Source organism: Nomascus leucogenys, chromosome 14, assembly GCF_006542625.1.
Source record: "Nomascus leucogenys isolate Asia chromosome 14, Asia_NLE_v1, whole genome shotgun sequence".
In the NCBI taxonomy this organism is placed as follows: domain Eukaryota; kingdom Metazoa; phylum Chordata; class Mammalia; order Primates; family Hylobatidae; genus Nomascus; species Nomascus leucogenys.
This window is the reverse complement of record NC_044394.1, coordinates 14,389,955-14,405,462: the sequence shown is the minus strand read 5'-3', so window position 1 is coordinate 14,405,462 and position 15,508 is coordinate 14,389,955. Positions and strand designations below refer to the sequence as shown.

The 15,508-nt window shown below is 36.5% G+C and overlaps 1 protein-coding gene across 36 annotated transcripts in view; it reads left to right on the top strand.

Moving 5' to 3' along the window:
• Nucleotides 1–15,508, top strand: part of NRXN1 (neurexin 1) — a 1,138,820-nt gene that overhangs the window by 1,106,636 nt on the left and 16,676 nt on the right. For 23 of the 36 annotated variants that reach the window (XM_030826917.1, XM_030826892.1, XM_030826880.1 and 20 more), the window contains one exon: nucleotides 7,217–7,304. In XM_030826917.1, the coding sequence (XP_030682777.1) occupies nucleotides 7,217–7,304 (88 nt within the window). The remainder of the gene's footprint in view (nucleotides 1–7,216; nucleotides 7,305–15,508) is intronic. The other 13 variants (XM_030826918.1, XM_030826901.1, XM_030826899.1 and 10 more) reach the window with 1 other exon arrangement.

Below are 15,508 nucleotides of genomic sequence, written 5' to 3'. Positions count from 1 at the left end.
AAGTAATGGATATGGGAACATTGTTACATTCCGAGAAAAATAAGCTATTCGAATTTACCTCATTGTTATTTGTATTAAAGAGTTATTTGTTCATTTGCCTCAGAACAGAGATAGAACAATAAATTATTTGCATGTCGGAACCACAATTTATACCTTGATATGTACTGAACATATTTTATGCCTATGAGAAAATGCTATGCATAGATGAGGTGCTTTGTATTCATTGTTGAGTAATTGGGCCTCACTATCTTTGTTATTCATGTGCTGGAGGTAAAATTCATCCTCTACATATTGGAGATCAGTTTATTATTTTTATGTTTATTAAATAGTGAGCCATGAAATTGACATCTTTATGATGTCAACTGAGGCAACTTCATTGAGACAGTGGAAACAAGAATAAGATCTAGGCAGCCTCTAAATTCCTCTTGTACCTTAATAGGATTGTTCATTAACTGAAATTGCCAATTTGTTATATTTCTTTACTGATTTGATTTAATCAAATAGACCACAGTTTGGTAATCATATACCTATATACACATTACAAGTGGATTATTTTCTGCAGTTTTTCCTTCTGGTGAGAACTATGACTTCCCTTACCTCCTAGAAACTTCTTGCTCCATAGGTTATCAGTACACTGGGTTGGACCTTACTTGGGAATTTGTGATACTAATCCTGAATCCTGTTAATTTTTTTTTTTTTTCAAGGAACCTCCCCTAGTGATAAATATTTTCTGGAGAAACCATTAGATTCAGTCATGAAAATCACACTTGGGAGCTCTCTCTCTTCCAAAGCAGCTTTGCATACGGAAAAATATCAGCAAGAACAAGTGCCCATCAGTTAACCAAAGATACCATATTTCAGCTAGCACTGTCCTCGACCCACTAATTGTTGCTATCAATTCAGTCTAAGTATCAGTCACAACAGTTAAATATTAGGCTAAATAATGTTATACAATGCTCATGTCATTGAGACAATTTTTTTGGCTTTGTATTTAGATGTATAGCAGGATACACTATTGCTGTTTAGAAATGAAGTTCCAATTAAAATTTTAGAATAAATCAAGGGTTTATTTGTGGGTATCGTATACTGACAATGAATATCCTATTGTACAATTGGAAATTGCTCTTTTCCTTACAAAACAGATTTGTCTTAATAGTATAGTTTTCTGGTTTTTTGGTTTTTGGTTTTTTGGTTTTTTTTTTTTTTTTTTTTTGAGACAGAGTCTCGATCTGTCGCCCAGGCTGGAGTGCAGTGGCGCAATCTCGGCTCACTGCAATCTCCGCCTCCCAGGTTCATGCCATTCTCCTGCCTCAGCCTCTCCGAGTAGCTGGGACTACAGGCGCCCGCCACCACGCCCGGCTAATTTTTTTGTATTTTTAGTAGAGACGGGGTTTCACTGTGGTCTCGATCTCCTGACCTCGCGATCCGCCCGCCTCGGCCTCCCAAAGTGCTGGGATTACAAGCGTGAGCCACCGCGCCCGGCCTAGTTTTCTGTAAGCGTCTTCATTGGAATATATTAGTCTTCAGGAAAGCTGTTTATCATAAGGAATAAAGTCTTGGAATGCTATTCTTAGGGATATAATATTACATACTGGATTTATTCATGCTTTCCTTGTATATTTTTACAACAGATATGCAATTAGGCTATATTTTTTAAAGTGACAGCAAATGCATATTCAGAAAATTCCACCATTAATGATGGAATAATGAAAAATAAAAGTCTTCCTATAAGTGAGAAAAAATAACAAAAATACATCTGTGTTTCTCTAAATTGCACCCAACCAAATGCTCCCTCTTTTTAATATCCCTGAGTATTAAATCAATTGGTCTACCTTCTTACCATGCATTAAGGACATTCTTTTGCCCCCATCCTGACATATTTCTCAAACCCTACAAAATATTGGTGTTCAAATATAGAAAAGGATGGATTAAGTTTTAGAGCCTTTATTTCTTGAATTCTGTTCAAATCATTTTCTTCCTAAAAGTATAGAGACTTAAATTTTAGTGCACATTTTAAACAAGAAGAGATGCTTACCACGTGCATGTACAGACCAGTCTGAATTAAGGAAGATCAGCATAGCAATTTCACCTGTGGGTGGTTAAATGCACAGTTAGAGACACTCATCTAAATGGACTGTTATGTAAAGCTAATGCTTCTGCTTGATCACGCTTCTATCTTTTTCAGCAGGTTGTCTCTTTTCTCAAAAAGGTTAGAAACATCAGGGAAAAGTATACTAAAGAATGGAATTGATTAATGTGACATATTTGAGTTTTTTTTCTACCACTCTCTCAACGGCAAGTCATAGCGGCATCTCCAAACACAGTGAATTAAATTTAAATTACACAGCTTTGGCTAGAAAATTGTGCAGTTAATTCAGCTTCTAAAGTGCAATTTGATTTTTTTTCTCCTACACTTGAGCCACTTCCTGATTTTTCATACTGTGATGATGATTTTTGCCAAGCCATCTATTGGTCTGAGGTCTTTTATTCTCAAGATTGTTGCTGGTGTTTAATTTCTGGAGGAAAACCATATATGAAAATCAAGAACGTATTTCATTATACCAGGGAAATTATATTAAAAAGTAAAATATAGTTTTACAAAAGGGTCACATTTGTAGACTTTTTTTTCTATTGTAAGAGGGCTATAGGAAGTACCATTGTATGACATCTTTTGTTATTTTAGGAATTGTGTTTTGCAGAAGGTGACGCTGAGAACATTCTCACACTTTCTGGTTAGTGTAGAATTGTTCCAAAAGAAAATAGGTCAGCTTTTAAAACAAAGCTTAACTTGTATTGCCTAAATAATTTAGTCTGCATGAAACACTACCCACTGAGTCACACAGTTGTAGCCCATGAATTTTTTTAAGAAGCAGTTTTTTAAGTTTATATTTGATGTTTGCCTTCTAAAAGGTCAGAGTTTGAACCCAGACAGTAAAAGATAGTACTTAGTTCAACAAAATACCAACATAGCTACTGTATTTTGATACAAATTTTAACATGAGACCTCAAGTTAAGAATAATTCATATGTACAAGTTTCAGTTTAATATCTATAATTATATTATTTATAAATATAGTGCAAAAACATTAAATTGGTATTACATTCATGAAATATTGAAGAAAATGTTGATAATAATATTGAAAGTTTTAACAAATATTTACAGTGTTGTCCCCTTCTAGGTACTTTTCATGTACCAATTTAATCCTTGTAACAATAGATACTATTATGCTGTCCATTTTTTTAGGAGAAAAATAAGACACAGAACTGTTTTTAAACGTTTTGAGCAGGGGTTCTCAACTTTGGCATTATTGACATTTCAGGTTAGCTCATTCTTTGTTGTCTTCAAGCTGTCATGTGTATTTTATAATATTTAGGCATTGTGTAGTAGCTCATTCCTGTAATCCCAGCACTTCGAGAAGCTCAGATAGGAGTATTGCTTGAGGCCAAGAGTTCTAGATCAGCCTGGGCAACATAGTGAGACTGAGCTGAGACCTTATCTCTACAAAAGAAATAATAATAATAAATAAAGGAGAAGGAGAAGAGAGGAGGAGGAGGAGGAGGAGAGAAAAGAATGTTTAGCAGTCAAAAATAGACAATGATATTAGCAGACCTCACAATTCCAATTGTGACCTCAAATATTTCCACATATTACCAAATGTCCCTCCAGATGGAGGAAGGAAAAAGCAGCAATATCACTGCTGATGTGAGAGCCATTGGTTTAAAGAATTTATTTACCTCCTCCTCCCTCTAACAAGAATAAAACACCAGTAGGAACAACACTATATTGATTTCATATTAACATTCCTCAGAGAAAATGAGAAATTATCTGTAACCTTGAAATTAATTGGAAATTGAGAATAAAAGTAGCTTTCCACTAGATGTTGTTCCCGGGGAGGGGAAGGGGGAAGCTGATTGTCTCCTCTGGAGGGAATTGGAGCAACTGACCGGCAAGACTACATAATTCAATAACACGCCATTATCAAGTCTGTTTGTATATTACCCAGCAAGATGTAATTGTGCCAAAAGGAGAATAGGTCTTTGCTTTTAAAGCTTTCTTTTTAAAAAGATACCTACATGATTATCATGCCAATTGCTAACGATCTTTACTGACATTAAGAGTTACATTGAGGCTTCTGTTCTATTCCATTGGTCTATCTGTATGTTTTGGTACCTCTACCATGCTGTTTTGGTTACTGTGGCCTTGTAGCATAGTTTTAAGTCAGGTAGCATGGTGCCTCCAGCCTTTTTGCTTAGGATTGGCTTGGCTATATGGGCTCCTTTTTGGTTCCATATGAAATTTAAAGTAGTTTTTTCTAATTCTTTGAAGACCAGCTGATCTTTGACAAACCTGACAAAAACAAGGAATGAGGAAAGGATTGCCTATTTAATGAATGGTGTTGGGAAAACTGGCTAGACATATGCAGAAAACTGAAACTGGACCCCCCTTCCTTACACCTTATACAAAAATTAAGATGGATTAAAGACTTAAACATTAAGACCTAAAACCATAAAAAAAACCCTAGAAGAAAACCTGGGCAATACCATTTAGGACACAGGCATGGGCAAAGACTTACGACTAAAACACAAAAAGCAATGGCAACAGAAGCCAAAATTGACAAACGGGATCTAATTAAACTAAAGAGCTTCTGCACAGCAAAAGAAACTATCATCAGAGTGAACAGGCAACCTACAGAATGGGAGGAAATTTTTGCAATCTATCCATCTGACAAAGGGCTAATATCCAGAATCTACAAGGAACTTACACAAATTTACAAGAAAACAAAACAACCCCATCAAAAAGTGGGTGAAGTATATGAACAGACACTTTTCAAAAGAAGACATTTATGCAGCCAACACACATATGAAAAAAAGTTCATCATCACTGGTCATTAGAGCAATGCAAATCAAAACCACAATGAGATACTATCTCACACCAGTTAGAATGGCAATCATTAAAAAGTCAGGAAGCAACAGATGCTGGAGGATGTGGAGAAATAGGAATGCTTTTACACTGTTGGTGGCAGTGTAAATTAGTTCAACCACTGTAGAAGACAGTGTGGTGATTGCTCAAGGATCTAGAACCAAAAATACCATTTGACTCAGCAATCCCATTACTGGGTATATACCCAAAGGATTATAAATCATTTTACTATAAAGACACATGTACGTGTATATTTATTGCAGCACTGTTCACAATAGGAAAGACTTGGAACCAACCCAAATGTTCATCAATGATAGACTGAATATAGAAAATGTGGCATATATACACCATGGAATACTATGCAGTCATAAAAAAGGATGAGTTCATGTCCCTTGCAGGGACATGGATGAAGCTGGAAACCATCATTCTCAGCAAACTAACACAGGAACTGAAAAACAAACACTGCATATTCTCACTCATAAGTGAGAGTTGAACACTGAGAACACGTGGACACAGGGAGGGGAACATCACACACTGGGGCCTGTTGGAGGGTGGGGGCCTAGGGGAGGGATAGCATTAGGAGAAATACCTAATGTAGATGACAGGTTGATGGGTGCAGCAAACCACCATGGCACGTGTATACCTATGTAACAAACCTGCATATGCTGCACATGTATCTCGAACTAAAAGTATAATTAAAAAAAAGAAAACCCCCACAAATTATCACATATCAGGAATGGAAGGGGATTTGGCACTACAAATGCCACAAACATTGAAGAATAAAAAGTGAGAATATTATGAATAACTTTGTCAATAAATTCAACCATTAAAAAAAAAAAAGACACTTCCAGGAAAACCAGTATTTTGAACTTCCCTTTCTAAAATAGCAGCAGCAAAATGCATGAATCCAGAAACTCTCCCAATTGTCTCAGAAGAAGTAAGACCAGAGTAACATGAAACCATCTCAAATGCTATTTAAAGGTTTCTGTTTATTTAAAGTTATATTGTACAGCATTCGCATCTGAACGAATTCTTTGTTCTTAAAGACCCTGCACTTGAAAGATGTTTAAGCCTAATGCTTTCTATAAAAGTGTATCACTCCTTGTCTCCATTTGTCAAAATACCACAACTTTCTTAAATATTATTTAGTTATACTTTAATCTGTGACAATATTAGGTGCTCCTTTAATATTAGGTGCTCATATCGTATTTCTGCTTTTTCTTTGAAGTAAGACCTATGTTATTTTAATTCCACTTTTAAATGAGAACTGTATCAATGTTGCAGTTCTGAGTATTGTTTGAACAATTCTAATCTCTTCAGTCCTTAGTAGATGTAATGAGATATTTTTATTTATTTGTATACATTGGATTCTCTGTTTTACCTTAGCAGAGCCAACTCTGATGTAAGCCTTTACAGATTCCATGCAATATCTACGCTGAATTTACTGCAGCTTGTCAGTAGCAATAAAGAACAACCTTTCGTGCTTATCAATGTGTTGATTATGTGACTAACTGCTAGGATTTACAGACGCTGCTTTTTATTACAGTGATATTTATCTTTTTTGCTGTAAGTGCAATGAAGCAACTAGAATGTCACAGAGAAAATTGTCACCTCTTCCCCTCCCCCACTTTGAGTACACTTTTCATTTATTATGAAACCATAATGATGAAAGGGATGATGGGGAAGCAATACCTGCTACCTGAACATTACAAAAATGAGCTTCAAGTGTGAAATCATAATGAAAATGAAAAAGTGTCTTAAATGGATTGTATTTCCTTGCCTTTTTGCACCGATGGAAGAGCTATCTAATTCTCTACTTAATCTGTGTTTCCTACAATAACAAGCTATATCTCAAAGATTCATCAAACTCTACATAGTCGTGAATGTAAAAGGTTTGGCTATTCTGCTTTTAGGAAGCCAAGCACAAGTACTACATAAAGCCCACTGATGCATACATTGTAGCACTCCAGGCTGTAATAATCATCTGTTTCTGCCAGGTTGTTTTAAACCTCTGTATGATACTGTGTGCAGCTTCTATCTGCATTTGAGTGGATGGGTATCTACAAGCTGGCTGTCACCATTTCTACGTCCTCATGTAAACTAAAGTGTAATCAAGTTTTCACAAATAGCCAGTTACTTCTATGAAGGATCTAAAATGTAAGCTGTGTCTTTAGAAAGGGAAATAGTGAATTTGGTTTCTTGATAAACAAATTGTGTTTCACTTGTCAATGAGACAAAGATGAGAGAATCTGTTAAGACCCTTTAAATTAATCTACTGAATGTGATTCTTTTGCAGACCACAGATGACATCCTTGTGGCCTCAGCAGAGTGTCCCAGCGATGATGAGGACATTGACCCCTGTGAGCCGAGCTCAGGTGGGTTAGGTTAGTCGACTTTTTTTCTTACTTCCTTGGCTTTACTGTAAATCTTTGTTGCATGTTATATTCCTTAGAAGGGCCTTATATTCATGTCTAGAAGGCTACCCTCCTATACAATGGTTGATTGTGAGATGAGGACTCTTATTTTTTTACATAAATTTTTCCACATTTATTGAAAAAAATTAAAACATGCCAAGATTATGTATTTCAGAAAAAGCAGTGGGTATAGCACACAGGGCTGCTACCTTACTGTTCACTTTCCATTAGCTCACAACATAATTTTTGTGTGTAACAATATAATGAGCTTTCCCTTGGGTCACTTATAGTAAAATTATAAAGCTAAAAAATTGCAGCACATTGTGCAAAATTATTTGACCTTTCTACTGACAAAACGTCCCCACCACTCACTCTGCCAGCAAATTACCTTAAGTGATATATTTCTGAATTTCGGAAGTGAGAGTATTATGGCAGTAGTAAAGCAAACAGCAGGTAGACTCCTTGATATATTTAATAGAGAAATATTTGAGTCTTGCCATGTTTCCCTAAAATTCAAGCTGAAGCATTTTACTTCTTTATGATATGTTTGCATCTTCTGATATGACTAACATAAATACTGTTACCATACAGCCCTTATACCATTAAGTGGTGGCTGTAGACCCTGAAAAATGAATGAATTCATACCCTAGATTTGATTCCAAATATTCATAACTTCAAGTGTTACGCACATTTCCATTAGTTTTGTTTTGGTTTGGTTTTCGGTAAAGCAGTATTTAAATTCAATAATATTCTTTGCTGGTCATAGTGGCTCACGCCTGTAATCCCAGCACTTTGGGAACCTGAGTCAGGCAGATCACTTGAGGTCAGGAGTTCAGGACCAGCCTGGCCAAACGGTAAAACACCATCCCTGCCAAAAATAGAAAAGTTAGACAGGTGTGGTGTGCACCTGTAATCCCAGCTACTCAGGAGGCTGAGGCAGGAGAATCACTTGAATCTTAGAGACAGAGGTTGCCGTCAGCCAAGATCATGCCACTGTACCTCAGCCTGGGTGACAGAGTGAGATTTTGTCTCAAAATAATAATAAGAATATTGTTTGCATTAACAAAATCAGTGAGGTGGATATGGACTAACCACTCTCTGCTAGTGGTGTCTGTTGACGTCACCTAGAATCCCAGGAGAACTTCATGTCACAAGAAAGTAATGAATTTGCATTCTTGTGAAGAATACCATTTTAGAGTAAATCTGCTCTTTAGAGTAAGTCGGGATGTATATCTTGCATCTCATTTTGAATATTTGAATATCACTTCCCCCACTGATTGTAACCACTGACTGTAGTGCTTAGCAGCTGCTGAGTGCCAGGGAGAGGGAAGAGCTCGGCAGTCATCTCACAACAGGAGAGGGCGTGGGATACCAGGCTGGAATGCTCTGGTCCTCTTTCCTCTAGGCTCCGCAGTGCCAGTCAGGACTCTCAGCCCCCAGAAACATCTATCATTCACAATGATCAGCTCTGTCGTGATCATCCATTCCATTCTCCCAGCTCATTGACCTCTGCAATCATTCCCTCTTGGTCGTCATGACAGATACAGTCACATCATGGCACTATCCTAGGACCCTTTACTAAGATCTTGCCTTTGTTTTCATTAGTATTGCTTAATCTGTTAGCAACAACAACAAAAAAGTCATTGCTATTGCTTTTCTGTCATTAGATCAGTCCCATCTCTCTGCCTTTTCCCACCCTCAAATTTCCCTTCCCCATTTCTTCTATGCTCACATACCCAACCTTCCTGGTGTTAATCTTTTGCACCAGGACATTCTTTTTTCTATCTCATCTTCTCCGAGATCCTCTAGCATGAGTTGTCCATGTAACAAAGTCTGGTCTTTGTATATTGGGGTGTGTGTTATGTATAATTGATTTTGTTTTCCAAATTAGTGTTTTCTTGAGGGTAAATCATTTTTTCAATATTTTAGACAGTATTAATACAGTGATGAAAACTGTCAAAGTTCTTACTAATTACAGGACTTGCTGAATCCCTCTTTTACTGTATAAGTATAGGCTATCTTACTCTTCTTGCAGAATCCTTACCTTGAGTACCTAGTGAATCACAGTAACTAATTGCACTTAAAATTGTCACTTTTTCTTCTTGAGCTCAGCTGAGTGATCCAGTTCTTCGAGCCATTGCTTATAGGTCTGATTAACCATTCCTTATGGACTAGTTTACTGTCTGTCTTTTGCTCTGGTGACACGAGACCTAAGAACAAGATAGTGGAGGAAGAAGATAGAGGAGAGGAGAGAAAAGGTGGATGGGGTAACTAACCCTTTTGCCATTGTCTTCTCCTTGTTCACCCGATTTTTGTCTGCTTTGTTCAATATCATAGCACAATGGAAAGTGAAAGTGAGTAGCAGCTTATTAATTGCCATACTCCAGGGAATCTTTCTACCTTTGTTTTCCTTACCACACTATCACTATCTGAAAGAATCATGCTTACTTATCTATTTGTTTTTCATTCATTAATGAACCAGGAACCCTGTTTTTCTTGCTGCCTTCATGGACTTGTTCTGTCAATTTTAATTCTGTTCTACTGCACCAAAGTCTGTTATCCAAAATACAAAACACACCAGCTACTGATTCTATCTAACGACAGCTACTTTAACACTCTTGTACCGATCCTAGTTTTTTTCCCCTCTCTTTCAGTGTGTCCCTCCTCACTCTTCAGTTTTCAATTCATCAATTCCTGTTAAAACAAGAACTTCAGATTATTTTGTGTTAATGGGATCATTCACTGTAAACCTGTCCTGTGATCTTATCTCCCCTGGTCTTGATAATGTATGCCATGAATTGTTTCACTTTCAATTTCTGATGTTAAATCTCTTTCTACAGTAGCTTTTTCTTGCCCAACTCCCCATTACTTTTTTTTTTTTCAAGCCTGTCTTTAATGCTTCATATGCAGGTGGCTCTTTGGGCAGAAATTGGTTCTATTTATGTGATAGCTTCTAATGAAATTCTTAGTTTATATGATGTTTTTCTATTTTCCAACTTTTTTCTTGGAATAGGAGTTGTGTTTTTCTGTTTGTTTTTGTTTTGAATCCTGTTTAAGTCTGAATAATGTTTCATCATGGGCTGCCCCTCCTGCAGGTCATTGTTTCCTAATGTATTGGTTTTCTTAAATCGCTTTTTCCTGCTTGCAATTCATCTTGAAGGCAAATATAAAATAATACAGACAATAATTGTAGCTGCTGCTGTTATTAGACATTGGATAATTGTAGCTGCTGCTATTAGGTGTTAGAAATATCTTAATAAAATTATTTCACATATTAGGCTATATTTTGGGATACTGGCTTTTTATAAAACTAACATATTGAGGTAAATATTCTGAAACAGACATATCTTCTATGCACATTTGCTAGTCCTTGGGCAAGTGAAAGCAAATCTTTGTAAGGAGATGCACCGTTACCTTTATAGGTGCGTTGCCCAAATCTTCTTGGTACCTCACTCTCCCTAAGTATTTACTCACGAGTTTTCTAATCACTCTGACCCTCCCCCACCTTCAAAATATGGCTTTTTCTCTGAAAATGTTCCTCATTTAGGTACCTTCCTAAAGCTTCCTAAAGCTGTTAGTGGAAGAAACAGGAAAAATCTAGCATCATCTTGAGTACTAGTAAATTATTCCTTTTATCAAATATTTGATAAACTGGAATTACCTGTGGTTCCACTCAGAACTCTTAATGAACAGGGAAGTTACATATTTGGTGGGCTGTCAGCTTCAACATTGATCAAGTATTGAGTATCACTATATACCTACTTCTCTGCTGAGCTCTGGGAGCAAACACAGAAAGTTTATACCTTCAGTTCTATATTAATTAATATATTGAAGACATTTATTGCAATGTCTGGCATAAATTAGAACATAAATGGTGGCTTTTTTCCCCAAATTCAGTTATACAAAAAGAATCTTCCAAGCTATTTTCCCTTTTACATGATGCTGTTACTTTTCCTGGCTGAAAATTGGTGGGCAACTGATGAAACCACCCAGGCCTCCTGATGGGAACTGTACATGTTAAAACTAGATCAGGGTCAACCTCCTGGGTGGGAACACATGGAACTCAATTATACTTGATTTCAGACACAGTGTCCTGCGCAGTTAGCATTGGATGATAACTTCACATTGATATAATCAGTTTCAGATTACAAAAGGATGGCTTCAGAATATAAAATGTTGGCTATGTGATTGAGGAGGGCTAATTGAACCCCAGCTCTTAGTGAACAGGTAGAAATCTGAGCCAGCCATTAGTAACAAGGTCACAGGCCACTGTTGTCCTAAAGTGTCCAGTTTAAGAAGCCTAGACACATGAGAGATAGATAACATTTTTTTCACAATTTTTCTCAAAAAACATTTACAGCTTCTGTGATTTTTCTCAGCCTAGATATGTGATTGCTGGAGTTAATATATGAAGAGTATGTTATAGAAAAATGTTTTGCTCAAAATAAGTGTTATATGAGTGTTTCCTGTTATTACTATTTGTATTATTTTTACACACACGCACATATTTTCCAAGACACTGTTTTTCACACGAATATAAGTTTTTATAAAATGTCTTTGAAATTTTACATTTTAGATCCACTTAGTAAATTGACAAAATGGCAACACTGCAAAACCACTTAAGTTCCAAGAAGGTCTTTAATCATGTCAGTATCTCTTAGTTTGGGGGCCCTCTTCCAAATAGAACCCTTTCTCAAAACTCCTGAGGAAGTTTTAAAAAGGTGAGTTTTATGTTGATATTCAAGATCCTAAATGAAGATAATGACCCTCTTTGCTGTAGGAGCTCCCTAATAAATAACTCTAATTTGTCATTTGTTACAAAGGGAACCAGACCTGCTTCCTGTTTTCTGGAGCCCTGTTTAGGAAGGACAATTTCCTGTTAGATTTACAGTGCTAAGAATAATATGTCAATTCTCTGTGAGTGGTTAGGGCATGGGTAGCTAATGTGATATTAGGCCACTTTCAAATCAATTAAACTTTTGTCAAACTAGGAAAAGAAAAGCTCCACTGAATAATAAAAAATCTCATTAGTCATAGGGGGGAAAAGAAGGATCACCCATTTTTGTGGCACGTCTTTAGCTGCAACATAGGAGGTGAGGTCATCAGTACAACCACTCAAAAGACAACTGTTGATTGCCTATCAGAGGAATCATGTTGATCAAGGTTCAGATTATATAAGCAATGATAAATAGCAATAATAACTAGTATTTGGTGAAGATTTATTCTGTGCTCATCATTGTTCTTAGTCCTTTACAAACATTATTCTATGTCATTAGTTTATGAAACTGTAAAGCATTTTCATAGCTAAAGAGATTCAGAGAGATTAAGTTATGTCATGTAATATGAGAGAGCTGGTGTATTCTCTAGTTTAAAAAAGGTGGGCTTATAGTTTCTTGGAATGCAGAAGGTTTTTCCTCTAAAATTCAGGCACCTCACAAATATAGAATCGATTTTTCAAAAGTTCATTTAAATAATTTCATGTCATATTCTTTACATGTATTACTATTCATTAAGCTAAATTTTTTGCAATTACCATGCGATTTTGAGTGGTTTTTCAGTGTGCTATTTTGAGAAAAGATCAAGGAATTTCTATTGAATTGGTACCATTAACCACATTAGGAATAAAGATACGTATATTGAACAAGGTGCATCTTTTCATTAAATAAGTCATCACAATCATTTAAAGGACTAGCTTGCTGGGTCATCTTTTTAGAGCTTGATTAGAAAATAATTTTATTCTACATTTAAATGTGTGTTATTTATTATGTAATTATTCAAAAGTGACTTTAATTAGCCCATAATAGTCAACACGTTGCTGTCAAAATGGAGGATTTTGAGCTGCCGCCAGAAAAAAAAGTAGCAATGAGTGTTCCATTTGAGGGAACGCCTAGAGCATCTCCTGTGTACCAGTCTAGAGTCAGCGCTGAGGGCCCAGCTCATCATTCAGGTGCGGGATGGGGCAGCTGGAGTTGGAAACTGATGTGCTAGCTGGGTTTCAGTGTGCAACATGCTGGTGTAGGAAATGTTTTTTCCATATAAATTTAATTCTCCAGAACACTGGAATAAAAATAAGTAGTACATGGTTAAAGTAGAATAGATTTATCACACATCATTTTGACTCACTTTTCCCCTGCTTTTCTGAAGGCAGTAATGTCAGAATAAACATTACATTGAACAAAGTTAAACAGGCAAGGAAGATTTAGTCAAGGCTGTTGCAATAGGAGAGGTGGGCCAGATTTCAGCCTGAGCGCAACTCACTGAAAACAAACTAACAAAAAAGTGCTGGGATGGATGGATTTGGGACCAACTGTGCTTGCAAATGGGCTTCACCCAAAGGAAATGTAAACAATCTATCTCATGCTTTCATGACAGGGGATAGTTTTACAATTTGGAGCTCGGAGCCCACTAAAGTTAGGCTCCCACCCTTTCCACAGAAATTAGGAGATAGGGGCGCTATCTTCTTTGATGTTTATATTACAAAGAGATGGCTCCCAAGTCCTCCATATTTACACATCAAAGGGACAGATAAAGTATTTGAAATTACAAATGCCCTAAGAAATGGAAGGCCAGGGGCCAAGAGGCAGGAAGAAGCCTATCTTTGTTTGGTCAACTTGACATCAACTTTCCCAGCAACCAGTTTTTATTCAACAAAATTAGTTTCTACCAGGAGTTCAACAGAAAACAAAATCACAAACAAAAGGTATTTTGTGTGTGTGTGTGTGTGTGTGTGTGCATATGTTTTTTGTTTTTTGTTTTAGAATATAGCAATTTGTATTTAATTGAACTATTTTGACCCTTTTCTGAGGTTTGGACTTTTCTTTTTTTTTTTTAACAAAATAATGGTTGTCACACTTTAGAAAAGCTCTTAACAACATTTTAAAAGAATTGTGACATGTCACCAGAAATGAATATTAGTTATGGCAAGGACTTTGGAATTATATAGAACTAGTTTGAGATGCAGGACTTTCCTGGTCTTGGGAAAGTTACTTAGCAGTTTTGATGCTCAGTTTCCTAGTCTGTAAAATGGGGAGAATATGGTTAATTATGAGATTGGAAAAAGAGGATTCATACACAATGCTTGGCAGAATGTCTGACACATACCACATACTAAGGGTTTAACAAATAATTATGACACATCTAGTGATAGGTGGAGGACCCACTGCTACTAGCATTGGTTATGTGCCAATGGAGGCATTATTCTGCCTTGTAGTGAGCTCGCTCGTAAGGCATTACGCATTTGATCTGAGTAAAAAATCAGCACAGTCTCTTTAGGTATTAGAGACCGTGGGCTCTGTTACAATGTTTTAACTAACATATGATTGGCCACTTATAATAATTACTTAGCATATAAGTGAGTTTGCTAAGTGAGATTAAGCATTTACTTGAAGTCTGTAAAAAATAGATGGTTGCTAATACAGAAACCTCCTACAATAAGCAACAGAAAACTGTTCAGTAGTGAGTACAGCATAAGTTTTTAGGCAGCCTGTATGTATCCAGCCTTAGAGCATTAATAATCAGTTTCACATCACAATTTCTTATTGGAAGATGCTAAAATATAAGAGCCTTTTAACAGTATGGCACATGTCCTGTTGAGCTTTGGAAGAAGACAAGATGCACATCCATGCTCTGAAATATTTAACCACCTGGAAGGGAGGAATGTAGCACAGGTTTAGAAAAATATAAGGTAAGTTTACCTCGTACGAAAACATGAAATCCAGGAAGGATAGTCACGTTCTCTTGTAATTTGTGTCAAATACCTGTTTTGATAATGAAATTGGCTTCCTGTGGCATTCTCTTGGTACCTCATTAATTACATTTGCTCAGATGATATCAGAGGTAAGCCAGCATATTCTGAATTCCAATCTACAGGACATGCTGCCTCCATGAGGAGCCAATATGCTTTCATTGTTGGCACATATGCTCCAAGGGGCAGCAAATGCTACATTTGGCTTTAGCCTTCAGCTCTCATCTCAACACAGTAACTTGTCAATTAGATCACTCTCATCATAAGTTGCTCCTTACTCATAAACAAAATGTTATAAGAAGCCTGGCACTGGCAATATAATAGCAAAGACCAGAATACTTTACATTTTCCAGGTTAAAAATGGTGTATTAAAGATGCCAGTACAGCCAGAGGCCATTAATTACATTTAAAAAAAAAAAAACTAGGAGAA